Raw genomic sequence first — 27,947 nt, 5'->3', positions numbered from 1 at the left:
TCACCCCCCAAAAAAAAATTCAGGAAAGATAAAGAAGAAAATAAAAATCATCTATACTCCCACTTTTAGGCTACTACATTCAACATTTTAGGGTATATGTTTCTCACCTTTTTTTCCGGCATATGTAGATGTATCAATACAGTTCTTGAAATGAAAATGGTATCTTTCCACACATATGGCTTTAATATGTGTTTTTCCACATGAATAAAGAGCATGTTAGGAAGTTTCGCTTTCTAGTGTACTGAGTGGTGTATTTCCCCTTTCTCCACCCCTCATTAAGAAAACTTAAATCTGTATTACTTTTTGAATCAGCCAGGCATTTGAAGGAAACAAAAGCCATGCTAGCTGTTTTAAGCAGAAAAACAGAAAATTTTAAAATTTGATATTTTAAAAGACAGGTGATTATAATATTGTTGGGAAGTCTAGGAGAGGGATGTTATTCTCATCCTTGTTCCCCATCTCATAAATGATCTTAAACATCTCTGTCCCTAAAGGACTAGGCAGTTGTTTACCCCTCTGCTTGGAATGCACTTCCCCTAGATACCACATGGCTCTCTTACCACCTCCACACTTTGTTTAACCGTCACCTGCTCAGTAAGACCTTTCCTGATCTTGTATTTAAAGTTGCAAACTGACCTTTCTTCCAGCCTTCCAAACGCTTCTCTGTTTTTTCTCCACAGTACCTATGACTTTCTAAATAATTACATGACTTCTTTCTTTTATTGCCTGACACCCCCACCCCTTGAGAAAATGGATCGTTAAATATACTATTTATTATTGACTCTTCACTACCTGGAGCAGTGTCTGGGCACATTTTTTAAATGAATATGTTTCTTTATACACATGTCATTGTGTGCTTGTCTAATAATTTAGTATGAATTAATTCCTGATGTCAAAGATATGCACAAACTTGCCCAGAAAGGTTTTAACAATTTGTTCTTCCAACAAGAGTCAATGGAAATGTCTTTTACCTGATACCCTCACCAACATCATGCCCTCATCGCACTATTCTTTCCATTCCTTGAGCTCACTCTGTTCATCCCCACTGGATATATTTGCATTAACTCCTCCCTCCTCCCAGAATGCTCTCCAGCCGCAATTCTTCCCATTACTGAAGTCCCACTTTAACTGTTATCTCCTTAGAGAAGCCTCCCCTGGCCGTCAGCTGTAAAAGGCTTCCCAGTCACTCCATTTCACATCACCCTACTTTATTTTCATTATAAGCATATTTCACTACCAGATTATTTTCTTATGTGTATGTTTATTTGTGTTCTGTCTCTAGAATGTAAGCTTCATGAAAATAAGAGTTTCATACATCTTTTCAACGCTTATCTCCAGTAAATATGTGTTTGATAGTGGAATAGACCCTGGGTACTGTCATTTTTTCATTATGACTAACTACTGGGTGGGAAGTAGATTTAACAAGAATTATTTTTCTAGACTGGTGAAGCTGAGCAACTTTTCAAGTATGAAAGCTTTTTTAAAAAATAGCAAATGCTAAGATGACCTAGAAGTTGAAATATTCAGTTCGCATATTTGTTTTAGATATGCTGTATCTGATTTCTTGTATTTCTGATAAGTTGCATGGTTTCTTAAGTTTCTGAAGCCTTCTTTCTCATTTATGTCAACATTAGTATCCGTAAAGTAGGATTCCTTTTGCAGATTGTACTCACGTACTGTTGTTTTCTTTTCATCTCCACAGCTTTTGGAAAGAACCAACAGTGTTTTTGAAGAGTCAGATTCCGGTGCTACGAAGAGTCCACTCCATTTAGCTGTAAGTCAGATGCTGTGGGTAGCTTCACCGTGTTACAGAAGAACCCTAAGTGTTCCCAAGAGTAGGCTGCTCTTAAAAGGAAAGCAATTGTTACACATTTTAGCAGTGCTTAAAATTATCTAGTAATAATAATTACTAACCGAGGAAATGTTTTATTTTTATTTTAGAGATGTAAATATAGACAACAAGCATTGAAATGTAGATAATTGAATACCATAGTTAAAAACTTGTGAGATATTTAAACACAGACTTGTGAGAGCAAGATGAAAATATGCATGAAAGCGACTTTGCAGCTTCTGCTGAGGCTTGAAATCGAGGTCTCATAGGAAGAATCAGACCCTGCTTTTTGTAATCTGGTGAGATTTGGGAAGGAGGTGAAAGTGAAAGTGTTAGATGTTCAGTCGTGTCCCACTCTTTGCGACCCCATGGAGTGTAACCCACCAGGCTCCTCTGTCCATGGAATTCTCCAGGCAAGAATACTGGAGTGGGTAGCCATTTCCTTCTCCAGGAGATCTTTCTGACCCAGGGATCAAACTCTGGTCTCCGACATGACAAGCAGATTCTTCACCATCTGAGCCACTAGGGAGGCGAGCAGGAGTTATTTTGTCACCAATAAAGCTTCCTCTCTACATCCCATCATTGAAAGGAAATGCAATAGCTTAGAGTGAGAATCACCAAACTCTCCCTGAGGGTGACAGAGCTGAGAAGCTTACCACCACTCTATGTCTGTGAAGGTCTTGCTAATCAACAGCTGTTCCCTAGAAACCTCTCGGACTGACAGCAGCCAGCTCACCTGCACAAGGCGCTGCTGAGTTGTGAGACCACAGTACAGGGCCATCAAGATGTTTGGACGCAGCTAGAGACTGGATACGGGGAAGAGTAGGATGCTGGGTCTCTATGTTTAACAGTTACGACATTGCACTCAGTACCACGCACACATAAGCATGTTTTCAGTTTCATTCTGATGAAAAATTGAGATGGAGATTTTGGAGAGCTGAGAGGAGTATTTTATTGATGGACACACATAGAAATTCAGCCAGGGTAGGAAGGGATGAGGATTGGGGTGAACTGAGGCAGATAGGAATGTAGGAAGGAAGGGATGAGGCCATCCCATGAGGACTGGGATGAACTGATCACACTCCATGGAGCCTTTCCCTCCTTGCCAGGCTCCTCAGGTACTCACCAGCCCATCTGCTAGCATCTCACTCACCACCCTCTGCCACATCTACCGACATAACCACTGTATGCACAGTGATAAATATGCACACGCCAAGTCCTGTGAAAGCAAGCCAAAATGTCCACGAGTCTTTCTTCTGGACATGGGCTTAGAGTAAAAAAGGTGGGTGGATATTTATATGTATAAAATTTTATACCAGTTGTCTCTTAGTACAATCACTGCAGATGGTGACCACAGCCATGAAATTAAAAGATGCTTGCTCCTTGGAAGAAAAGCTATGACAAACCTAGACAACATGTTAAAAAGCAGAGACATTACTTTGCTAACAGAGGTCCATCTAGTCAAAGCTATGGTTTTTCCCGTATCATGTATGGATGTGAGAGTTGGACCATAAAGAAGGCTGAGCACCAAAGAACTGATGCTTTTGAACTGTGGTGTTGGAGAAGACTCTTGAGAGTCCCTTGGACTGCAAGGAGATCCAACCAGTCAATCCTAAAGGAAATCAGTCCTGAATATTCATTGGAAGGACTGATGCTGAAGCTGAAGCTCCAGTGCTTTGGCCACCTGATGCAAAGAACTGACTCATTGGAAAAGACCCTGATGCTGGGAAAGATTGAGGGCAGAAGGACAAGGGGACGACAGAGGATGAGATGGTTGGATGGCATCACTGACTCAATGGACATGAGTTTGAGCAACTCTGGGAGTTGGTGATAGACAGGGAAGCCTGGTGTGCTGTAGTCCACAGGGTTGCAAAGAGCTGGAGACGACTGAGTGACTTAACAAAAAACAAAACAGGTTGCTCTAAGGGTTGACCCTAGAACCTCTGCTCAGCCATGTGCTGGGCCTGGGGAAGTTAGCCCAAGGCTGGGCATTCACAGAAGCTCTAGCTGCCCTAAGAGATGCCTATCAGAAAGGTTATCTCAGATAGAATTCTCATGTCCTTTGACAGTGTGGTTGATTGCATTGCTAAGCCCGCTGGTAATCTGAGAAGAGAGCTTCTCAGCTTCCAAAAATTTTATAATCTCTCATTCTTTTTCTTTTTTCTTTCAAAAATTATTGAGTGCTTGCTGGGTGCTAGGTGTTCTGCTAAGTGTTATGGATTTCCAGTCATGTAAAGACAGGGTGATATGGTATCACTGGAGAGAGAGGGGCTTGAGTAGTTCTCCAGCTGGCAGGGGTCTAGTAAGCACCCCCTGGAAAGAGGGGGTCCCAGCCAGCAGTCTTCTCATTAGCATCTCACCTGGACATGGTTTTCCCATCTGTAAATTAAAAAGGAGTGAGTTAATTAACAATCCCCAAACCCTTGCCAACTTGTTAATTTGTTGTATGATCTTGGGCAAAAACTAACTTCTTGTGTCTCAGTTTCCCCACCCATTATATGGGGAGAACAGCAGTATCTCTGTCATAGGGCCGTAGTGGGGATGACATGAGTTAATACATGTAGAACAGTTAGAACAGCACCTGGAGCTTATGTGGAATCAGCTGGGGCTTCATCTTTGCTCTTAGTAACATCAGTATCATTCTTTCCTTTAACATGTACTGACTGCGCATGTGCTAAGCACGGTTTCAGAAGCTGGAGAGAGAGCAGTAAACAAAACCCAACCACTGTTTTTGTAGGGTGTCCAGTCTAGGAAAGACAGTAGGCAAGTAAATGGATAACATAGCAGATGGCCAGAAGTGCGCGCTGCTCATGCTACAACAGGAGCAGTGAGGTAGAGCGCGTCAAGGTGGCAGACGGGGTGATGTTTCTCACAGCGCAGAATCTCTTGTTTGAACAGCAACTCGATGAGCTACCCATTTGGTCTCTGACCAAAGAGTGTTCTGGGCAGAAGTGCAAAGTCCCTGGAATGAGCATCTTGGCGTGTTCCCAGAACAGCAGGGCCACCGTGGCTGAAGCAGAGTGATGAGAGGAGGGTGGTAGAGATGAGGTACGCATATTGTCAGCAGGTCGGGGAGTGCGGCACGGAGGCAGGGTAGGGCCTCAGACTCCAGTGGGAACTTTGACTGTTTTTCTGACACAATATGAAACCATTTGGAGGGTTTTGAGGAGACAGATGATGTGATATGGCTTTTATCTTAAAAGGATCACTTTAGCTTCTATGTTGAGTTTAAATTGTCAGGGAACAAAGCAGAAATAAGACAACCATGATAATGATGACTTTGACAGGGTGATAGCAGTGGGTTAATTCTAAAACTGTTTTGCATTTTTTTCCTGTAAATGCTGACACTTTTTAAAGAAATTAGTATATGCTCCAAGAACCCCAGAAGTATGCCCATCACCCTCCCCAGGACCTTTTGTAGCAATTAACTTGATTAAAACTCTAGACATATTATTTCTTCCATGGACGAGTCTGCAATGAAAAAGAACCAGATGCCCCCAAACCTTGACTGCCCCCAAGAAACCTGACCTGCCTTGAGTTACTATTTCCTGGCTGAATGATTCAAGTCTCCAGGGTTATCCGCCCAGTGAATTTCATAAGCATTTCATCCACTTGAAAAAAATTAAATTGAGAAACAAGGCTATGCAAATGAAAGGCTCCAGCTGTCGAGTTTTCCAGATGGACCGGTTGTTTCATGGATTCTGCTGAGATTCCAAATTCTTTCTCCTGCTGCCCTCAGTTCCAATCTAAAACATTTAAAGAAATTAATCATGTTTAAGAAATATTTAAGTTACTTAATGAGATATTTTAAAGTCTTTTGTAAAAAAATTTGAAATGTTTGCTACTTCTAGTGAAGGCTTAAACTGGGTTATCTATTGAAAGCCAAAATACTACTTGCTTTTTGAACCAACATATTTGTTCTTTTGTGTGATTACTTCTTCCTTGAGTTATTTAAAAAATTATTTGTGTAACTAGCCACTGAACACCTGATTTAGGATGGGAATAGAAAGAAAAGTACGAGCTTGGTTCATCGTGTACTGCCGACATGAGAAAGATCTTCTTTCCTTACTACCTGAATCTCTTTCAGAGAACTTGAAGTTTTATTGTGTTCTTTTTTATAGACTTTAAGAACCATATAACCACCTAAAGATAGAGTCATGCATGCATTTAGCCATAGAATAGAGTCCCATATTACATGGTAGTTTGTTTCTAGGGTTAAGCTCTAAAGTGTGAAGGTAAGTGAAAATTCTTGTATTATCAAGTTTACCTTTATTATTTCCCTTAAATTGCCCTGGATGTCTAATATACATAGTTTTATGTCTTCAACTCTGTATAGTAATGCTTTTGCATACTAAAATTCAAGAGATGTAGGCTTGATTAAATGAAGAGACAAGGGGAATTCTATACATAAATCTAGCCTTTCAACCATCCTGTCTGAATTTTCAAGTGCCTGGTATAGAAGAAAGCATGGATTGGAATTCTGAAGCTTTCCTTCAGCAGGTTTCACTCTATTTCATTTTAATGTTGAGCCTGTTTATGCTGTGCTCCTGTGTTCAGTTGTGCCCAACTCTTTGGGACACCATGGACTATAGCCTGCCGGTCTCCTCTGTCCATGGAATTTGCCAAGAAAGAATACTGGAATGGCTTGCCATTTCCTACGCCAGGGGATCTTCCCAACCCAGGGATCGAACCCACATCTCCTGCAGCTCCTGCGTTGTAGGTAGATTCTTTACTCGCTGAGCCATCAGGGAAGCCCAAAAGTAAAGGCCATCAGATGACTCAGGTTCCGGCCCTGTTATAACATTAGCTATGACCACCTTTAGACCACCTTGAGTCAGAGGACTAGAAAGTTTTATACTTCAAAGTAAACTTCAAGTTGCTATGGTAAAGCAAGAACATTCTTTGTATTCACTGGCAATCCATGAACTGAATACGCAGAATCTTGTGAGACAGCAAATAAAATAAGCATGATCTAATGTGGAAATGAAATACACTTGGAAATATCTAAAGAATGAAATGGCAGTAGTAAATTTAACACATGCAAATGGACTTATTTTTTGTTGTGAGAATGAAAAGGAGAAACGTCAGGGGTCTTGTACGGGAGTTAAGTTCGTGCCCTGCAATGTAACTCTGCAGTCCTGAACAGTGCTGATCCCTCTACATGAGCTTCCTCCCCGCATACATTTCTTTTTGCTCTGAGTTTTCTCTTTATTAATCTAAATATGTTAGCCATCGTGCTTTGTAGATATGCATGCAGTTTATAAGTTGCCAATTCTACTTTCCTCAGTTCAGTTCAGTTCAGTCACTCAGTCATGTCTGACTCTTTGCTACCCCATAAATTGCAGCATGCCAGGCTTCCCTGTCCATCATCAACTCCTGGAGTCCACCCAGACCCATGTCCATTGAGTCGGTGATGCCATCCAGCCATCTCATCCTCTGTCGTCCCCTTCTCCTCCTGCCCCCAATCCCTCCCAGCATCAGAGTCTTTTCCAATGAGTCAACTCTTCACATGAGGTGGCCAAAGTATTGGAGTTTCAGCATCAGTCCTTCCGATGAACACCCAGGACTGATCTCCTTTAGGATTGACTGGTTGGATCTCCTTGCAGTCCAAGGGACTCTCAAGAGTCTTCTCCAACACCACAGTTCAAAAGCACCAATTCTTCGGCACTCAGCTTTCTTCACAGTCCAACTCTCACATCCATACATGACCACTGGAAAAACCATAGCCTTGACTAGACGGACCTTTGTTGACAAAGTAATGTCTCTGCTTTTTAACTGGACTAAAGTTAAATAACAGAAAGTGTAGATGTTTACTATCTTTGTCATCATAGTAAGTGACACTGAAGAAAGGAGCATTTGCAAATAGCATCTGGAACCTGCTATTATCTATGTGGACTCATGTCCCTTTGATGTAAAGTCAGGATTTCTACATAAACTGAGCCAGTGACTACCATTACAATTTAAAATGAGAAGAGGTGTTACACAAATTCAAGTTCAAATAAGTGACAGGCTCAAGCCCAGGGTCAAGTGAGATAGACTGACTTATACTCTAATGTAGATGCTCCACCTTTACAGGAGGATAGGTGCTCCCAAGCTGGCTTAAATTGATGGCATGAGTTGATGATGGCTGAAACTAGATGATGGATATTTGGGAATCCATGACACTATCCTCTTTTCTTTGTATAAGTTTGAAACTTCCTATAATAAAAAAGATAAATGTATACCTTATGGCCCTGTCACACGCTTTCTGTAGATGCTCACAAGAAGCCCACAGCTCAGGCTCTGTGGTGTGACTGAGAATTCCAGCTCCACCATAGAAGGCTGTGTGCCCATGAGAGGGTTGAGGAACATCTGTGCCTTCTGTGTCCTTGTTAGTAACAATGGGAATAACAGTAGCATCCAAGCCATGGGTTGTCCTAGCAAATAAGGTGCTATATGTTCAATCCTGCCTGACACACAGCAAGTGCTCTATGAAATTAGCTGTTGCTTCTGAAGTTAGATTAGACTAAAGGCTTTCCATCTTAGGTTTCTATTTGTTACTCAGCTCTCTGACCCATTATATGTAGGCACAAAAGTATTTTGAAAGTCAGTTAAATGGAATTACTGGGAAAGATTTTAAGACACTGCCTAGAAGCGTAGATACTAGTGGTCACAGATTCTGAGTTTCAAATCCTGACTTTGTCACTTCCTAAGTGATCTTGGATGAATTCATTATCATTGCTTGATTTGTGTTTTTGTCTATAAAAAGGATGTTTGCCAAGATTAGCACTCAACACAGTGCCCTCAATAAATAGTTGCTATTTTTAAAATATATTCTTATCACTAATACTAATAAATGATAATATAATTATATTCATTCATTTATTCCTCAACTTATTGTTGAGTGTCTACTCTGTGCTGTGCATGAGTCTAGGATACAGTAGTGAGCAATACACACAAAGTACCTCCAATCTTAGATAACAAATTAATAGATATGTAATAAGTTTCAAGTGATAATAAATCCTATAAAGATAAAATAAAGCAAGATAAGTGGGCTGGAGAGTGCCTTATGTGTTGAGGAACACAGTAGTGATCTATTTTAATTGGGCTCTGGGAAGCCTCTAGATAAGGAAATGTTTGAAGCAGAATTACCAAAAAAACCATGTGGCTCTTAGAGGCGGAAGAACTCTCCAGGCAGGGCAAGCAGAAAGTACAGATGCAATGGCTGAGAGGAAAACATACTTTCTTTAGTCATAGGGAGTGGGGAGGGGAGGCTATTGTGGTTGGAACATAGTGAATGAGGGGCCATGCTGATGATCAAGGGTGAGGGAAGCCAAATCCTAAGGGTCTGAATGGTCATGGGAAGTTTTGGGTTGTGTTACCAATGAGTTTTCATCGAGGAGTGCTATGTCCAACTTGAGTTTTCAAAGATTTCATCTTGTGGCTGTTCAGTAATAGTTTGCTGGTGACTCAGATGATAAAGAATTTGCCTGCAATACAGGAGACCTGAGTTCGATCCCTGGGTTGGGAAGATCCCCTGGAGCCTCAATTGCATGGCAATCCACTCCAGTATTCTCGCCTGGAGAATCCCCATGGACAGAGGAGCCTGGCAGGCTACAGTCCATGGAGTCGCGAAGAGTCGGACACAACTGAGCGATACAACACAGCACACAGCAAGGATGGGAAGGGAAGCTTTTGCCATCATGGCAACAGAGGATGTGGTATAGTGAAGAACTGGGTAGATTCTGTATATATTTTAAAAAAGGAGTAGAGATGATCATGGCTTGAAAGTAGAGATGATCATGTCATTGAGGGCTACTAGTACCCAACACCTGTGTGCAAATTGTAACAGATATGGATAGCTGTTTCCTGCCAGGTGCCTGACAACCTGATGACACCTCTGTTGATGAACAAAAAAATGTCCCTTTCTTTCAGCAGACACATCCCTGTACCAGGGCATAGTAGGCAGTGGGGAGAGATGGGGAAGATATTTTTAGCACTCGCTTACCCCAGTGTTCCAAAGCTCTTGTGCAGGGCCACAACCCTGGGCTTAAGAGGGAAGACGAAGATGACTCCAAAATCTGGGGCCTGAGCAACTAGGAGGGTAAAATTGCCATTTACAGAGATGGAGCAAATTTTAGGAGGAAAATTAAGAACTCATTTTGGGACATGTTAAGCTTGAGGTGTATATTAGATATTCAATAGGCAATTGAATATACAAGTCTTAGAAAGTAACTGGGATATAAATTTGGGATTCATCAGCATATGAGTTATTATACTACACATATAATATATATGTTTAATATGTAATATAACCATAATCATTCATAAAAATAATATAAGAAAGTTTTATAAACAATTCCTTTTCGTACTCTTTAAATCTTGTGGGTCCTTTTAATCTAGTTTTTGTTATTGTTGTGGTTGATATGTACAGAGAAAAACATTCAAGTAGTTTTTAAAAAGATAAGTTAAAATAAGTCCATTTGCTTATTACTTTACCTGTCATTTCTAGAGTAACCACTGTTAAGTTTCCTTTGTATCTTCTAAAATTTCCTATGAATACAGAAATATACATAGGTACAGGTATGTGTCTATCTGAGTATATTTGCTTTTCATACAACAAAATCATTGTATTTATTATTTGCAGCTTTGATTTTTTAAAAAAATTTTTGATAGAGTTTGTCAAATCACCCTTCACAAATATCACACCAATCTATACTGCCACCAACAGAGTGTAGATTGATTTTTTCCACCATGTCTTAACTAATACTGGACATGCCCAAACTTAATCACTGCCATTTGGTAGTTAAAAAATAGTACCATAAAAATTTACATGTTTTTTTCATATGTTTATTGACCTTTTATTTTTATTTTTCTTTGAGCTGCCTTTTCATACCCTTTACACATTTTCCTAGTTTTTAAAAAGGCTTATGGAAGCTCTTTGTGTATTGAAGAAATCAGTCCTTAGTCTGCGCTAAGCATTTTTTCAAATAAATTGTGTCTAGGGTGATTGCTGCAGTGGAAAAATAGCATAGGAGACATGAGAGGCGACTTTGACTACTGAAGACACTGGGAACAGACTTTTCCTCTGTCTCCTCCTTTACTTCCCTCCACCAACCATCCCCCACCCCCACTGAATTCTTTTTTTTTCCTTTTATTTCAGTATCCTTGACCTTGTATGTGCACTACAGTTTTTTAACCTTATAGACTTAGTAAAAATTTCCTTTCAGACTTTTAGTTTTGTGTTTTAGTAGTATGAAGCCTCCTAACTTTAACACAGCGTAGGAGCTCACAGTAGGACTGAACTTAGCCTTAATATATGGAATATACTTCCATAATTGTGTTTATGTTTTGATGATAATCAATGGAGAAAACAAGAGAAAAGGAAGCATCAACCATGTATTTTGCACTATGCAAAGGCTGTGAAGTTTTATTTCTTCTCATCCTCTCTGGAAGGCAACTTTTATTGCTCTTACTTTATAGATGAATAAACAAACTCTAAGTGAAATTAAGAAACTCAGCCAGGATCACATGGTCGAAATTAAAATGTTGGACTGTAACAGAAGATCAGTATGCTTCTGTTGAATTACAAAGTCCACAGTGTTTTTAGTGATTTTTTTTTTCCTCCAGGTTTAACAGAAAAGCCGTCTGAAAAAATATTCGGATCTTACCAGTGTGTTTAGGACTGAGCTGACAGATAAAAGAATATATTAATTCACTTAGCTATTAACCTGTGTTAGATTATTGGATTAATAGATATAAGAATACATTGATACATTTAGTACCTTTGGAGTAAATTATTTGACAAAAGAGAAGGAGCATTAAAAGATTTATATGTACCTGTGAGGTCTGTGCATTGTAATTTTTCCATCTAGTTCTCATTTCAGCTGTGTTTTAATAATTATGCCATGTGCTCTTTGAGGTAGTCTCCTTCCGTGACCCAGGAGGCTTAGCCCCTCAGATGGACTGTTGTGGGATTTAAGGTGAGCAAGCACTCGAGTTTGTGGTTTCTCCTTTGCAGGCGTACAATGGGCACCACCAGGCCTTGGAAGTCCTTCTGCAGTCGCTGGTAGACCTGGACATCAGGGATGAGAAAGGCCGCACTGCTCTGGATCTGGCTGCCTTTAAGGGACATACGGAATGTGTGGAAGCACTTATCAATCAAGGTGCATCCATCTTTGTGAAAGACAATGTAACCAAAAGAACCCCACTTCATGCCTCAGGTAGGTCTTGTCAGGAGTCTGGTTACATTAGTTTTGTGGCCCACTTATAAGTTTGAGTAAATGAATGGCGGCATCTTCCTTCATCCCAATTTTGAAAATATCCTCTTTCTATGTCAAATATGCCTGTGCTCTTCCAAAGTGCTTTTGGCTTTCTGTTCATTTAGAAATGATTAGTGTTCTACATCCAGAGAGGCTCTGACCTTCTTTAAAGGCTACTTTTTTTTTTTAGAGCAGCTTTAGATTCATAGCAACATCAAAAAGGAAGGTATAGAGGTTTTCCACATACCCCTCATCCATCACACATGCATAGCCGCTCCCATTATCAACATCCCTCACCAGACTGGCATATTCATTACAATGGATGAACCGACACTGACACAACATGATCATCCAAAGTCCACGGCTTACATTAGGTTCCACTATTGGTGTTGTACATTCTGTGAATTTGAACAGATGTCTAATGACATGTATCTACCATTCTGGGCTTCCATAGGTTGCTCAGTGGTAAAGAATCCTCCCGCCAATACAGGAGATACAGGTTTGATCCCTGGGTTGGGGAGATCCCCCTGGAAAAGGAAATGGCCACCACTCCAGTATTCTTGCCTGGACAATCCCATGGACAGAGGAGCCTGGCAGGCTACAGTCCATGGGATTATAGAGTTGGATATGATTGAGTACACACACACACATACACGCATATCTATCATTCTGCCCTAAAAATCCTCTACGCTGCATCTGACCTTCTTAACTCAAAAGAGTGTTCAGTACCTTTGGCCAATGGCAATCACAAAACTTTCTGGAAAAAAAAGGGCAAGGTGTATTGTTATCGTCAGATAAATCACATAGAATAAAATCTCATAGCATTTTGAAGCACAAAATTAATGATACTTCACAGCTACTTCATGAAAGGAATTTTCAGATAGCAATCTGCTGAGTATGTTATTCTGCAGTCTAAATGTTACTTCTTCACTTTTGCTCTGATTCTTTAATTTTTTTAATTAAAATTTTTTTTCAAAAAATTTTAATTGGAGTATGGTTTCTTTACAGCACTGTGTTAGTTTCTGCTGTACTGCAACACAAATCAGCTATATGTATACATATGTGCCCTTCCTCTTGAGCCTCCCTCCCATCCCCCACCTCACCCCTCTCAGTCATCACAGAGCACCGAGCTGAGCTCCCTGTGCTGTAAGCAGCTTCCCACTAGCTAGCTATCTTACACACGTTAATGTATATTTGCAAACCCACGGACTGTAGCCCACCAGGTTCCTACATCTATGGTATTCTCCAGGCAAGAATACTGGAGTGGGTTGCCATTTCCTTCTTCAGGGAATCTTCCCGACCCAGGGATCGAACCCAGGTCTCCCGCATTGCAGGCATACGCTTTAACCTCTGAGCCACCAGGGAAGCGTTCATGTATATATGTCAATGCTATTCTCTCAACTTGTCCCACCCTCTCAGCCCCCTCTGTGTCCACAAATGCATTCTTTATGTCTGCATCTCTATTCCTGCCCTACAGGTAGGTTCGTCAGTACCATTTTTCTAGATTTCATATATATGCGTTAATATGATATTTGTTTTACTCCTTATTTTTTCCTTTTTTGGCATTTATTTATTTTTAATTGGAACATAATTGCTTTACCAACACAATTTTGTTCTGACTCTTGATGCATCAGGTATAAAAATAGTCTCTTAAAAAGCTACATGTATTTTTCAGAAAGTAAGTAATTTGCCTCTTCTGTGATTTTTCTTTAATGCACATTAAATAAAACTGTGTCCAGATACTTCTAGACATATGCACAGATGACAAGGTAATGTGGAAGAGTTTCTAGCTCAGCTAAGGCATAATTTTCTTTGAGTTCAGGAGTTCAGTGATAATAGCCTTTGATCAGGATAGCAGATATTATAAAGAGAAGTAAGTATTTTTCACTATGAAATAATGGATGTGTTGAGGAAGCAAAGGAATGAAAACAGTTTTCAAAAGATTTTGTGATTCTTGTACTTGGGAAAATTTTCTCAGAATGTTAGACTTTGTGGAAGCATTGCCATCCACATCTCTGAATGTTCAAACCACTGAGGAAAAATAATACAAAGATTGAAAAAACATGGTGTTGCTTAATTATCTGGAAGCAGTTGTTCCTAGAAAAAACTTTAGCCATGAGGTCAGCAGTGATTGGTATGGTTAAATTATAAATTCTTATTTCCCATTACATTTAGTCTTTTTGGTATTTGTAAGTATTATAAAATTTAATATTCTAGGCATTCTTAGTATTACCATATAGCTTACATTTAGTTCTCCTTTTAAAGTTGCCTATTATTAATGCCAGCATCCTGCTTTAGTTACCGAGTAGTTCCTGACACTTACAAAGGACCCATTTTGGTTGTGGAAAATCGCCCTTGTGAACAGGTCAACAATGAAGAATAATCATTGTCATTCATTTGCCACGGCGATAAAGGCTGTAGTCCAATGGAGCCCCCTAGTGGTCAACAGGACTCGCTCCTTTTGGGTGTCCTCCGTGCAATTCGTTGAGAAGGTGCTGGCTGTCATTTGATTTTATTCTCCACAAAATGTCTGCTGTGCAGAAGCTTTAACCTGTGCTTTGAGAATCTGCTTTTCCAGAATCTTTTGCAGCTCATTCGAGAGGCCAATTTTTTTGTTCCAAATCCTGAGAGTACTGTGAGGAACAGGATCCAGGATGGATTTTAGAGGGTTTGGCGTAGATAGTGGTAATGACAGTTGTGGTTTTTGAGCAGCATGAAAAATGACTGTCACTCATAGTCAGGGAGAGGCTGAGCTAGTCTGAGACAAAGCTGGGTTTGGCAGGGCGCAGCAAAAGGAAATGGTAGCATCTTTTTGCTGGAAGGCAATTGGGGGAAAATGTGTGTGGGAAGCCGAGAATTCTAGTGTAGCCACACTTTTAAAATAAGGGGGAATTATATTTACTGAGGGCTATTAGCTAAGTTCAAAAAAGCTACACACACCCACCTCCCAGCATCTCAACTGCACCTGCCCAAGAAAAACATACTACTGTAGGAATTAGTTTGCTCTCCAGCATACTGGATGTGCTCAGTCACTTCAGTCGTGTCCGACTCTCTGCAACCCCATGGACCATGGCCCGCCCAGCTCCTCTGTCCATGGGATTCTCCAGGCGAGAATACTGGAGTGGGTTGCCATTTCCTTCATACTGGATGAGTGATACGAATTAGATGATTTTTCCCCTTTTTTAGTTTAGGCAAAAATAAAAATCCTCGAAACTATTATGATTATGACTATTTGAATTTGAGCATACCCCAGGAGATAGTGGAGGACAGAGGAACCTAGTGTGCTACAGTCCAAGGGATGGCAAAGAGTCAGACGTGATTTAAGGACTGAATAACAACAACAGTTTAAAGAATATCAAATTGATATAGAAAAAGGAATCAATCAAAATATGCTGTATTTCATGAGTATTATAAAATAATACCACCTGCAGTATTTAGCTATCAGTCCTCTGCTAATTATTTTCTTTTAAGCATACATTAAACCTCTTGCATATTTCACCAGTGCTAACAGACTTAATGTAATTTTTAAAACAAAAAGCAAAAGAGCAACAACATTTCTACAAGATTTCCTCCTGAGGTACATAAATGGGATGTTGCTGAGAATTAGCTGAATGCAATGATCTACAAAATGTGGATATTATCCCTGTAGTTAATTTGAGTGGTGTTGATGAATGTGAGCTAATTCAAGTATGTATTGTCCCTGAAAAATGTGTCGTAGTTAAATTAGCCTTCTCTCGTGACTGGCATGCAATAAAAAGGGCTGTAAAACACAGCTCTAAGAAGAGCCTTTATCAACCTAACATAGCTGCATCTATTCCCTTCTCTCTCTACAACCATAACAAGGTTAATGCAATGTATTTTATGGTGTTCTTATTGTTCAGAGAGGAGAGAAGGTCACGTTCAGAATTTTAAATATATTTGTTCACATCCTACTCCCTGAGTAGAAAATCATGTCTTTTGCAAGGCTGTGGGTTCCATTCAACAAGCTAAAGGAAAGTACCTTACCCCAGGGATTATCAGCCTGGGAGGTGCTTCCTGACCCTGTGGCACCAGGGTCTTCTTCCTAAAAGAACATCTTGCCTGGTGCACACAGAGCTGGGTGAGTCCACCCCAGGCAGTCAAGGCCAACGGAAGATTTGGGCCACGCTTCCTGCCCATTGCCAGTTCCCATCTGGGCAGCTGAGTGAGGAGGGGCAGGGCCTGCTGCCCCCAGTCAGAGCTCAGCAGGGGAGAGAGAGAATCAGAGGTGATAGAGGGTGGGAGAAGGCAGAGAAACAAGGGCTTTGATATGAGGAACTTAGACGGAGAAATCCTCCAGCCCCTGGGGTGAGGAGCCATCTGTGAGTCTTCTGGGAGTGCCAATCAGCAGTGAGCCAATGGCTAACATTGCCAGCTTGAGGTTTGACTTAAAGTCACTAGTCATCAGTTAGAACGTCTACCTCAGAATGTGAAATGATGGGGATAAGAAGCAAACTCTGTTCCCATCTCCCTTCCTCCCCTCCTCTGCTCCCCTCTTCCCTCCTTCTCTCTTCTGCTCCTCCCCTCATTCACCTGCTCTCCTCTCCCTCCTCCTCTGCCTTTTCCTCCCCCTTCAACCTTCTTTTAAAAAGGGCTTGAGGTAGACTGGACACAGGAAGATTGTACAGAGTTGGGAGACTCTCTTAGAGGAACAGAAGGGTTACCCAGAAAGTGGAGAGAGATGATCGGTTCTGTAGGAGTAGATAAGAAAGGATGTCCTCTTTAAGGAAAAAAACCTCTATACAGCATCCAGGAAAGAAAGTTAGATGAGACCCACAGTGCCCTGATAGGAAGAAAGTGGAGATGGGTTGGTAACAGACGTATTGCCAGCTGTGCCCAGCAGCTGGCACTAGCTGGACACGTGGGGATGTCCATCAGCAACAATTCAGTTCAGTTTAGTTCAGTCACTCAATCTTGTCCCAGCTCTTTGCGACCCCCATGGACTGCAGCATGCCAGGCCTCCCTGTCCATCACCAACTCCTGGAGTTTACTCAAACTCATGTCCATTGAGTCAGTGATGCCATCCAACCATCTTAATCCTCTGTTGTCCCCTTCTCTTCCCGCCTTCAAGCAAGAATTGGAAACCACCAATTTGAAGTCCAAATAAATTTTATTTCGGAAGGATCTATATGGTCTGTTAAAAGAATGTCCGTTATTTTCTTTTTCAGTAATTAATGGTCACACGCTGTGTATGCGGCTATTACTAGAAATTGCAGACAACCCAGAAGTTGTTGACGTGAAAGATGCCAAAGGACAGTAAGTGTTCTCACACCTGGGGTTGAGATTTCAAATCACAACTGATCAGTTAATTTGTTAAACAGCTAGGAGGTCTGAATGCTGAAATTTGGTGTTTATACTGGGATGAAATTGATGGATGAGGGTCCTAGAAGAATGAAGTAGCTTTGTGCTGGAGTATATATCCAAGAAAAATGTGTGTGTGTATCTTGATGAAAAAGAGCTAACTTTTTATATATGTACCCTTGTTCTTTGGCTTTTTAAAAATATTTTCTCATTTGTTCCTTTTTTCTATTCACTTTTACCCTCTTCTGAAGCTGCTACCATCTCATTTTTAAAATTAATAATGGAATAGGACAGACCTCAAGACGTTATCACCTCCATAAAAATCCTTCATATTTTTATCCTTCTTGTGTTATTTTTCCCTGAGTATTTTCCATCTGTTAGCCTGTTCTCCCACCCAGTCTTCTCTTACGAATAGGAAACGCAGAGCAATAAAGCACTGGTGACTCACCCCAGATATATGAGTTCATGTTGAAGACAGAACTGGGCCTCACCTCCTGGAGCCCAGCACTTGGGTCTTTTCTCTGGACTTGTCCTCCTTTTCTTTAAGGCAATGGAGCTTTGTTCAAATGAAATACTGAACCGAAATCCAACGTAAAAGACTATAAAAGTAGTTCACAGTTGCTCTGATGGAAACAAGAGCATCTCTTATATACACACACTCCCTGCTCAATTGATACTTGGCCAATGCTGCATAGTTCTGAAAATGATGGGATTCAAGTGAGCATCTTGAGGTGGAACTTTCTTCTGCCCTACTCATACTGATCATTCCACTGCCACCATTCCATGTGGTCATTAGAGACCAGAGGCAGATAGTTTGTTCCAGGTAGTAGAGAGCAAATCGGGGACACTCAGAAAATACTAAGCAATTGTCAAAAAGGGAGAGAGACTGAGAAAGAGAGAGACAGAGAGACAAAGGAAGAGAGGAAGATGCTCCCACTGGAAGTGATGAGTATTTTTTAATCTTCTTTTTAAAAGCCCATTCAAATCAAAACCCACAATGAGGTATTATCTCATGCTGGTCAGAGGGCCATAATCAGAAAGTCTACAGACAGTAAATGCGGGAGAGGGTGTGGTTAAAATGGAACTCTCTTACCCTGTTGGTGGGAATGCAAACTGGTACAGCTACTATGGAGAACAGTGTGGAGACTCCTTAAAAAACTGGGAATAGAACTGCCATACAACCCAGATATCCCACTGTTGGGCATACACACCTAGGAAACCAGAATTGAAAGAGACACATGTACCCCAGTGTTCATTGCAGCACTGTTTACAATAGCTAGGACATGGAAGCAACCTAGATGTCCATCAGCAGACAAATGGATAAGGAAGTTGTGGTACATATACACAATGGAATATTATGCAGCTATAAAAAAGAACTGCATTTGAGACAGTGCTAATGAGGTGGATGAAATTGGAACCTATTATACAGAGTGAAGTAAGTCAGAAGGAGAAACACAAATACTGTATATTAACACGTATGGAATTTAGAAAGATGATAACAACAATCCTATGTGTAATACAGCAAAAGAGACACAGATGTAAAGAACAGACTTATGGACTTTGTGGGAAAAGACGAGGGTGGGATGATTTGAGAGACTAGCATTGAAACATGTATATTACTCTATGTTAAATAGATGGCCAGTGCAAGTTCAGTGCATGAAGCAGGGCACTCAAAGCTGGTACTCTGGGACAACCCCAAGTGATGAGGTGGGGAGGGAGGTGGGGGGGGGTTCAGGATGGGTTAGACACATGTACCCATGGTTGATTCATGTCAATGTATGGCAAAAACCATCACAATATTGTAAAGTAATTATCCTCCAATTAAATTAATTAATTAAAAAATAAAAGCCCAATTTCTCTCTTTTCCTAGAACCCCACTAATGCTTGCAGTAGCGTATGGACACAGTGATGCTGTTTCATTGTTACTTGAAAAGGAAGCAAATGTAGATGCTGTCGACATCATGGGCTGCACAGCTTTACACAGAGGGGTATGTACATCTTCCTTAGCTTTAGTCAAGCAATTCTGTAGTGAACTTGTTTCTTCTTTTTTTTTTACCTCCTTATGAATTTTTAGTAAGAAGATTGTTGCCTGAGATAACCAATTAACCTCAGTCAGTCAAAAAGAAATTACAAAATCTTTTGCAAAGATAAAATAATGGCAGGTACTCTGAGGTTCTGCTCTTGAGTTGCCATGTCTGACTGTGATAATAGATACATGAACACCTATTGTTGCAAGACTTAGTTCTGCTTTCTGATTGCATGCACATCATAGGAAATTTGCAAAAAAAATCTTAAAGCACAAATAACAAAATAGTAATCTCTAGTAATCTTACCTCCTGGAGATAACCACTTTTTGATATATATCACCAATCTTCTTTCTAAATATAGATTTGTTTTAAATCTTAAAAAGAATACTGAAGATGCTATTTGGAACCTTTTTTTTTCTTATAGTATACCAAGTACCTTTGTCCATATCACTAAATATTTTTCTGCCCTATCTTTTTTAATCCTCCATTGTGTGCAGGTGTTGTAATTTATTCTGATGATTACCTAGTTTTGAGTAACCACGCTATTTTTAATTGTTCTTTATTACAATGTGGGCCCATTTACCACCTGAAGTATGTACTCTGCTGAAATAAGTACACTGTGTGTAATTCTTCATAAACACCTGCTGAACTGTTTTTTAAAGTATATCAAGAAATCTAAATGAAACAAAAGCAGAAATCAGGAAATTGTTATTTAAAGATGGTGCTGACCACCATGATCAATGAAGAGAAGAGGAACTCTAAATGTTTAATGCCATAATCATAGATCTTATTTTAGGTACTTTTTGGTACTTCCTATGGGCCACACAGCAGTCCGGGAGCCTTTACATATCTTATTAGTCCTCACAACAGCCTATGAGGTCATTATTACTGTCCTCATTTACAGGTGGGTGTTTCTCTGAAGTAGGATAAGAGTCTTTTCCCTTAAGACCTGGGTGTTATGTCTACTTACTTCGAGCCTAACCCCACTTAGTCAACAACTTTGCTTGCTGAGTCTTCTTAGATTTGTGTTGTGTTTTTAATTGCGATGCTTCAGATTATGACGGGACATGAGGAATGTGTGCAAATGCTGCTGGAACAAGAAGTGTCGATTCTGTGTAAAGATTCCAGAGGGAGGACACCCTTGCACTATGCAGCTGCTCGTGGCCATGCCACGTGGCTGAGTGAGCTGCTCCAGATGGCACTTTCCGAGGAGGACTGTTCTTTCAAAGACAACCAAGGCTACACGCCACTGCACTGGGCTTGTTACAATGGTGAGTTAATTGTCACTTGACTGATTCCAGTAGACTTCCTATCCCAACACTACTGTGATCTCAAAGGAAGTGAGAACATAACATGATGCTGTAACCAAGGTATCCACTCTTTCTGCATTCAGATACTGCAAAACAAACAAACAAAAATACCTTTTTTAGAAAATATTTTTCCCTCCGTGGCTATCATGATGCCATATTGGAATGAAAAATTACTTCACACTTTTTCTTAACCAGTAACATGTAACTCCTCATCAGAACTTCTGATGAACTAACTAGTTTAAATCAGGCTTTCTTTTCTATATGAGATAACCAGGGATCCTACAAGGAATTGAAATAATACAGCTAAAAACAACCAAAACAATATGATGTAATAATGTCACAATTGACAGCTGGTAGGCACATGATTTATCTTTCAGCATTGCATTTTTATGTCACGTAGTCCCATTTATTTAGTTATACTTGCTACTGAGGAGATTTAAAATTCTGTGTTTCACTTATTTGAGTAGAAAAAGTTCAATGCCTGATAATTGTTACATTTAAAAAATACTGAAGCCTCTAAAGTAAAATTAAGTCATTTCCAAACTTACTTTTTGATGTAATTTGGTATTTATTTTTCATAATTCTCCCTTGAAAATGTAAATCAATATATATGTATGTACATCTTTTTTAAAACTAGAATTCATATAACAAATATTCTATAACTTTTCTTATTGTACACTCAACATTCTATTGCAGATAACCTTACAAATCAATATGTATCTATATACATTGATCTTGTTAATAGTTGAATATTTTATATCAGATAAATAGATATAGACATGCATGAGTATGAGTGTGTATATCAGAATTTAATATTTATTCAACCAGATCCCTGTTGACGAACATTCAAATTGTTTTTAGGCTTTTTTTCTCATTACAAACAGTACTGGAGTGTGTATGTTCATATCATGGTACTTTATTCTGTTAGATAAATTTCCAAATAAAATAATAAATAATAAAATAAAATAATAAATTTCCAAATAAAATAAATGATGAGGGCTTGTATATTTTTAAACTTTAATAAATTATACCATACTGCTTTAGTATGGCATAATTTTTACCCCACCAAATGTAAATAAAAGCTTTTGTTAGCCCAAGGTGATGTTAATCTTTTTAATTTTTGTCAATTTGAAGGACAAAAAAAGGGTATCTCATTTTATTTTGTGTTTCCTTGTCTAATTGTGTACTGATTTATGTATTTGCATTTCCTCTTCTGGAAATTACTTTTTCCATCTATTGCTCATTTTTTCCCTATTGAGTGGTTTATCTTTTTTCACACATTTGTAGGAGCACCTTGTCTTAGAATATGAATCCTCTCTGTGTTATGTGTGTTGCAAACTTTTTTTTCTCAGTTCACTATTTGTCTTTGCTCCTTGTTAATGCTATCTTTTTCCATGTAAAGATTTTGAACTTTTGTGTAGTTGAATCTGTGAGATTTTTTCTTCTATGGTATGTAGGTTTACAGTCTTGCTTAAAAAGATCTCCTACCTCTAAGCTTATATGAATATTTTCCCATATAGTTCTGTTGTTGTTCTATTGCTAAGTCCCGGTGGACTGTATTAGCACGTAAGACTCCTCTCTTTTCCACTGTCTCCCAGAGTTTGCAAATTCATGTCCATATGTTTCTTACTGTGCTTCTGTTGTTTTATTTATCCATAATCAATTCTTCTATTAAAATTTTCACTTAGAAACTATGATTATTGGGTCCAGAAAAGTTTTATGGTGCTCTAACTGTATCAGTTTAAGATCTTTCATTATGTTTTTATTACGATCCTCTTTTTTTCATTGGTTCTGACCTCAGTAAGAGTCAAATTTTCCACTTTTGCAGTTTGGTTTTGTTCCCTCCCGGCCATTGGAGGATTGTGATTTTTTTTTTTTAATTTACTTGCTAATGGGTAAGGTCACCCTAAGCCCCATGTGAGTTAAGCTGCAAGATCTATCTAGCACTGGAAAACCTACAGGAGGGGGGTGATGGAGTGCCAGTGTTGATTATAACAGCAGGTGGCAAACCTCCCACAGACCACATTTTCTCCCGTGTGGAGTTGGATGGGGCGGGGGTGATAGGTCTGTCTGTTCTAAGACCTCTCCAGGTACAAGCAGGGGAAGGGGAGCAGGCCTCTCCTAAACAATCCACTGGAATCTACACTTCCAGTGTAGTCTTCCAGATTGGAGGTTTAAGCTCCCCTTTTCCCAGAATCTCCTTCACTGAGCACTTTGAAACACTGAAAGTCATTCAAGGATCCCCAGTCCTACCTACACAGACCTTTACATTGAGATTCATATAGCCTCCAAGAAATGGTTTATGTAGGTGCTGCCCCAAGCTAGGTCCTTCAGGGAAATTCATAGTAATAGAGAGGTTGAAATGTCTGGGAATATTTGAGTGACAGTTGGATATAGTTAGAAAGCTAAACAGTATAACTGACATAAAATTAGGGGATTTGTATGTTCATTACTTCATACACTTCTCAGTCCTCCTAAAAGCAAAGTTTCACTTTTTTTCTCTATAGGTACAAAAAAAGTTTGACTTATTTTAGTACTTAAAATTGTTCAATCAACATAATTCTGGGGTAGATCAGAAGAGAGCTCTAATTTAGCACATAACTCAGCCAAGAAGAGGTTTCCAGGGCAACAATCCATATTCCAAAGCCAAATAGCTTTACCTTCTTGCCTTAACAATTGTATGAGAACATTGCTTCACAAACCTCATGTAGGTCCTTTATCAAGTAAATTTCCCATCATCCTGTGACATCAATAGGGCAGGTATTCCTTCTCCGATTTTTTTATATGTAGGAAATGGAGGCTCATAGATCACATAACAAGTAAGCTCACAGAGCTGGGGCCTTACTTAAATTCAGTTGATTTGAAAACTACCTGCCATTTTGTTGAAAGTAATTATTCACATTTGTTCATCTACTCACTAAAAAATACTTAGTGGGTCCATACTATTTGTCAGGAACTGTTCTTCAGATCAGATCAGATCAGTCGCTCAGTCGTGTCCTTGGTACCCTTTTAAATACCATATAGTGTTTTACAGTCAAAGCCCTTTAACCTGCACTATCATAAGTACTGTTTTTTATCAATCACATCTTCCTCCCTTCCCTAGGGTGCATAATTATAAGTGAACCTATTCATCTGGGTAAAAGGGAAATTTTCTGCTCTAAATATGGACAAACTGAGGCATACCTATGTTAGGCACCTATCTACTAAGAGCTGTGAGTATGGTAGAATTGTTCCGCTTGCAAATGAGGTCTCTTTCTCGTCACTGCTTAATTTATTCATTATATCTCAGAACACCTATAAACATAGTTAAAAACATTTTGACATTTAGTGAATTTTATTCCATGGAGAATGATCATTCAGCCAATTCAGGAAAATTCATGGGCCAGAATTCAGTACTTAATGAAAAAATAGATTTCATTAAACAAAGTTTCATGTTAGAAGCTCCCTAAATTCTTTTGGTTCCTTGCAGGTAATGAAAACTGTATAGAGGTACTTTTGGAGCAGAAATGCTTTCGAACATTTATCGGTAATCCTTTCACTCCACTGCACTGTGCAATGTAAGTAGAAAAACTGGAAGTTAATGGTGTGGCTTGAATTCTTTAAACCACACCTAGGGAAAGAGCTTTTGGCAGAAGGAAAACGCTTTTAGATTACAGATAAGACCAGTATATTCCATTTTGCTGCTAAAGGCAAATAAGTCTGATATCAAAGTGTAGTATCTAACATTAATGATTTTTCAGGAGCTTTTTGTGAAGTGCCGTGGTTCCAAGGTGGCTCACAAACCACCCAGGGAAACGGTAGGAAGGGGTGGACTGAGAAACAGTCCCCACCATGTGAAGAGCTCTTCAGGTGTATCAATAGTCACGCTTGTCTGCCAAATGCTAAAAATAAGTTGGGGGTAGCAATATTATCCCTGTGGATAATTAGAAAGACATTTTATTCCAGGAAGATTTCATATATGGTAATTTTCCAATCTTCGTAATGTTGAAATTCTTCTTTGGTAAATGAAACTTTTGCTCAAATTTTGTATCAAAATTTTTAAATGCATCAGATTATTAAAGATACAGTGCATAGAAAGATGGAGTAGGAGGGGATATATAATTTTTTAGAGAGCAATATTTTAAATTTTTAAATCTATTTTCATTTTAGAATAAATGATCATGAGAATTGTGCATCATTGTTACTCGGGGCCATAGATTCCAGTATTGTCAATTGTAGAGATGACAAAGGCAGGTAAGTGATCCTAAGAGCATGGCTCTTGTCTGTTGAATCTTAGCCTTCTTTGTGGCTCCATAGTGGCCAAACATCTATGTTTTTGATTGAAAAAGTAATATATATACATATTTTTAAAAATTAAGTGTAATAAATGACATATAAAGAAATTATCCTCTTAGTCCAAAAGCCCTAGCCTCTTCCACTGAGAAAACTACTTAAAACTGTTCTTTCTAAATTTTTATTTTCTTCCAAATATTGTATATAGATAACTACATAAATATATAAAAATATATATGTTTATATTCTTTTTATACAAATGAGAACATTCTATATTAATGTTCTCCTTTTAACATATCTTGGAGATCTTTCCACACCAGAACATATATATTTACCATATTCTTTTTAAAGCTTCATATTATTCCATTTACTGGATATGTTATAATTTAATCAGCTTGTCCTCCTTTGAAGAATATTCAAGTTGTTTCAGAATTTTGGTGTTTTAGTGAATGGTGCAATGAACAGTCTAGTACAAGTATCTGTTTGCATGAGCAAGTGCATCTGGGAGATAAAAGTGCTAGAATTGGAATTTTTTGGTTCAAAGATCATAGTGTTTAACTTTGATAAATCATGCCAAATTATCCTCCCAAAGAAACCAACCATTCACATTAAATGATGTAGGCTTTTTTTAAAAATAGCCAATTATCTACAAATCTAAGGCCTAATTTTGAAAGTATGTTTATCAATGATGAGAGAGGTCATTGGAACTCAAGATTAAAGGGTCAGTAAAGATGCTGATTTTATTATCAGGACCACTGCCTACACCCCCCAAATCTAGGGGTGCTGTTCACATAGGTGACACTTCAGTGTCTACCCTGAATGGCTTTTGGGGGAACCTGGTCACCATCTCTCTAAGCCAGTAAGTTTTAAATCCCTGAGATGACACCATGCACATGTTTCTCAGGCACATATAGAAAGGGAGTGTGTTAAGTTTATAGGACGCTAACATCATACCTGTTTTAAATCGTTAGGACACCACTTCATGCAGCAGCATTTGCTGATCACGTGGAGTGCTTGCAGCTTCTTCTGAGACACAACGCTCAAGTGAACGCGGCAGACAATTCAGGGAAAACACCACTGATGATGGCTGCTGAGAACGGGCAGGCTGGTGCCGTGGGTATGTGCTTGACTTGTGGGCTTGGAATTTAGGCCTGTCTAAAACCAAAGGCATGTAAAGTTGGGAAAGTGATCATACTCTCGGTATATACATGTTAGAGAAGACCAACATTGTATTTAAGCCACCGGATCTGCTGCTGCTGCTGTCACTTCAGTCGTGTCCGACTCTGTGTTAACTTGGTTATTGATAGACTTTGTCAATTAATAACAGTGAAATCTGTCAACATTTAGAAACCAAATAGAACAATAGAATCATTTTACTGGGAGATAACAAAACTGTAAAGACAATTAAAATTAATGCCTGTAGGGACTTCCCTCGTGGTCCACTGGGTAGGACTCCATGCTCCCAATGTGGGAGCCTGGGTTTGATCCCTGATCAGTAAACTAGGTCCTGTGTGCCTCAACTAAAGATCATGCATGCTGCAGCTAAGACCTGGAGCAGCCAAAGAAATAAAAATAAATTAATGACTATGGAATTTGGATTTGAATAGAACAACTATGGCAATAAAGTGGCTTCCCTGATAGCTCAGTTGGTAAAGAATCCACCTGAGGAAACCCTGGTTTGATTCCTGGATTGGGAAGACCTACTTGAGAAGGGATAGGCCACCCATTCCAATATCCTTGGGAGAATCCTCCCACAATGCAGAAGACCTGGGTTCAATCCCTGGGTTGGGAAGATCCCCTGGAAAAGGGAAAGGCTACCCACTCCAGTATTCTGGCCTGGAGAATTCCATGGACCATATAGTCCATGGGGTTGCAAAGAGTCAGACACAACTGAGTGACCTTCACTTTCATGGCAATAAATTGTTCCTTTTTTCTTTAAAAATATTAGTTATGGTAATGTGAGTATACAAATTTAAAAGCATTATTGTTTTGGTAGTAATTTCTTCAAAATGCATGTAATTAGCATGTAGTCTTAGTAACTATCTTTTGGCTTTTTCTGCAGATATTTTGGTGAACAGTGCCCAGGCTGACCTGACTGTGAAGGATAAGGACTTGAACACATCCTTACATTTGGCTAGTAGTAAAGTATGTAAATGGATTTGAAACATGGTTATTTTAGTGTAATGATAAAATGATAATAATAATACCTAAATCTGTCCATCAGAAGTGTGTGTATCATGGCTCTTAATTAAGATGTATGTTTTCCCAGGATGGTGTCATTCTCAGTGAAATCAAAGGGGGAAGCAAAGGGCAGACCCACACAAATGGGTTGATGGGCTATGCTTTTCAGGGAATTTGCCACTTGAATTCTTGCCACAATCTGGTTTGATGCTGCCACTGAATCTGTCTTCATGGTTGTGGTATCATATTTTGCTTTTAAACACAGGTTAGGAACTTAGTTAAATGGCTTCTAAAATATAAGCAGTTCCACATGTTTTCATTTATTCTGCTTGAAGACGTAATAACACAGCCAAAAATACTCTTTTATGAGGCAAATAAATGTATTCATTTAGGTATGCTTCTCTTGTCTCCCTTTTCTTCTGGTACGTAGTTCAGTGCAAAGAATGTGTTTGTTTTAAGAGCATCATGTTCACATATAGCTTAAGGTTCCTGCTTCTGTAAAAAAATAAATGTATGGTTTTATGAGAGTGGGATCATACTGTTGGATAACCTGCTTTCATTACTGAATCATATATTATGAATATCTTCCTTTCAGACATCATATATTATAGTGTTTTGTAAGATGTATGGAACCCTGCCTTAGGATTGTGCTACCCTTGATTCAACCCATCCCTTATTGTTAAACGTTTCCTTGTTTCAAATATATGCTACTACAAATAATACTAATTGTAGTATAATAATCTGAATAAATTCCTAAATATGAAAT

The 27,947-nt window shown here is 39.2% G+C and overlaps 1 protein-coding gene across 14 annotated transcripts in view; it reads left to right on the top strand.

The window, feature by feature from the left end:
- Positions 1-27,947, top strand: part of ANKRD44 (ankyrin repeat domain 44) — a 320,547-nt gene that overhangs the window by 283,618 nt on the left and 8,982 nt on the right. For all 14 annotated transcript variants that reach the window (XM_070769783.1, XM_070769730.1, XM_070769741.1 and 11 more), the window contains 9 exons: positions 1,703-1,774; positions 11,832-12,033; positions 17,259-17,346; positions 19,262-19,379; positions 20,473-20,689; positions 24,198-24,285; positions 24,878-24,961; positions 25,972-26,117; positions 27,063-27,145. In XM_070769783.1, the coding sequence (XP_070625884.1) occupies positions 1,703-1,774; positions 11,832-12,033; positions 17,259-17,346; positions 19,262-19,379; positions 20,473-20,689; positions 24,198-24,285; positions 24,878-24,961; positions 25,972-26,117; positions 27,063-27,145 (1,098 nt within the window). The remainder of the gene's footprint in view (positions 1-1,702; positions 1,775-11,831; positions 12,034-17,258; positions 17,347-19,261; positions 19,380-20,472; positions 20,690-24,197; positions 24,286-24,877; positions 24,962-25,971; positions 26,118-27,062; positions 27,146-27,947) is intronic.

Source organism: Bos indicus, chromosome 2 (genome assembly GCF_029378745.1).
Source record: "Bos indicus isolate NIAB-ARS_2022 breed Sahiwal x Tharparkar chromosome 2, NIAB-ARS_B.indTharparkar_mat_pri_1.0, whole genome shotgun sequence".
NCBI lineage: Eukaryota > Metazoa > Chordata > Mammalia > Artiodactyla > Bovidae > Bos > Bos indicus.
The sequence above is the reverse complement of the archived record's forward strand: the minus strand, read 5'-3'. Positions and strand labels throughout refer to the sequence as shown.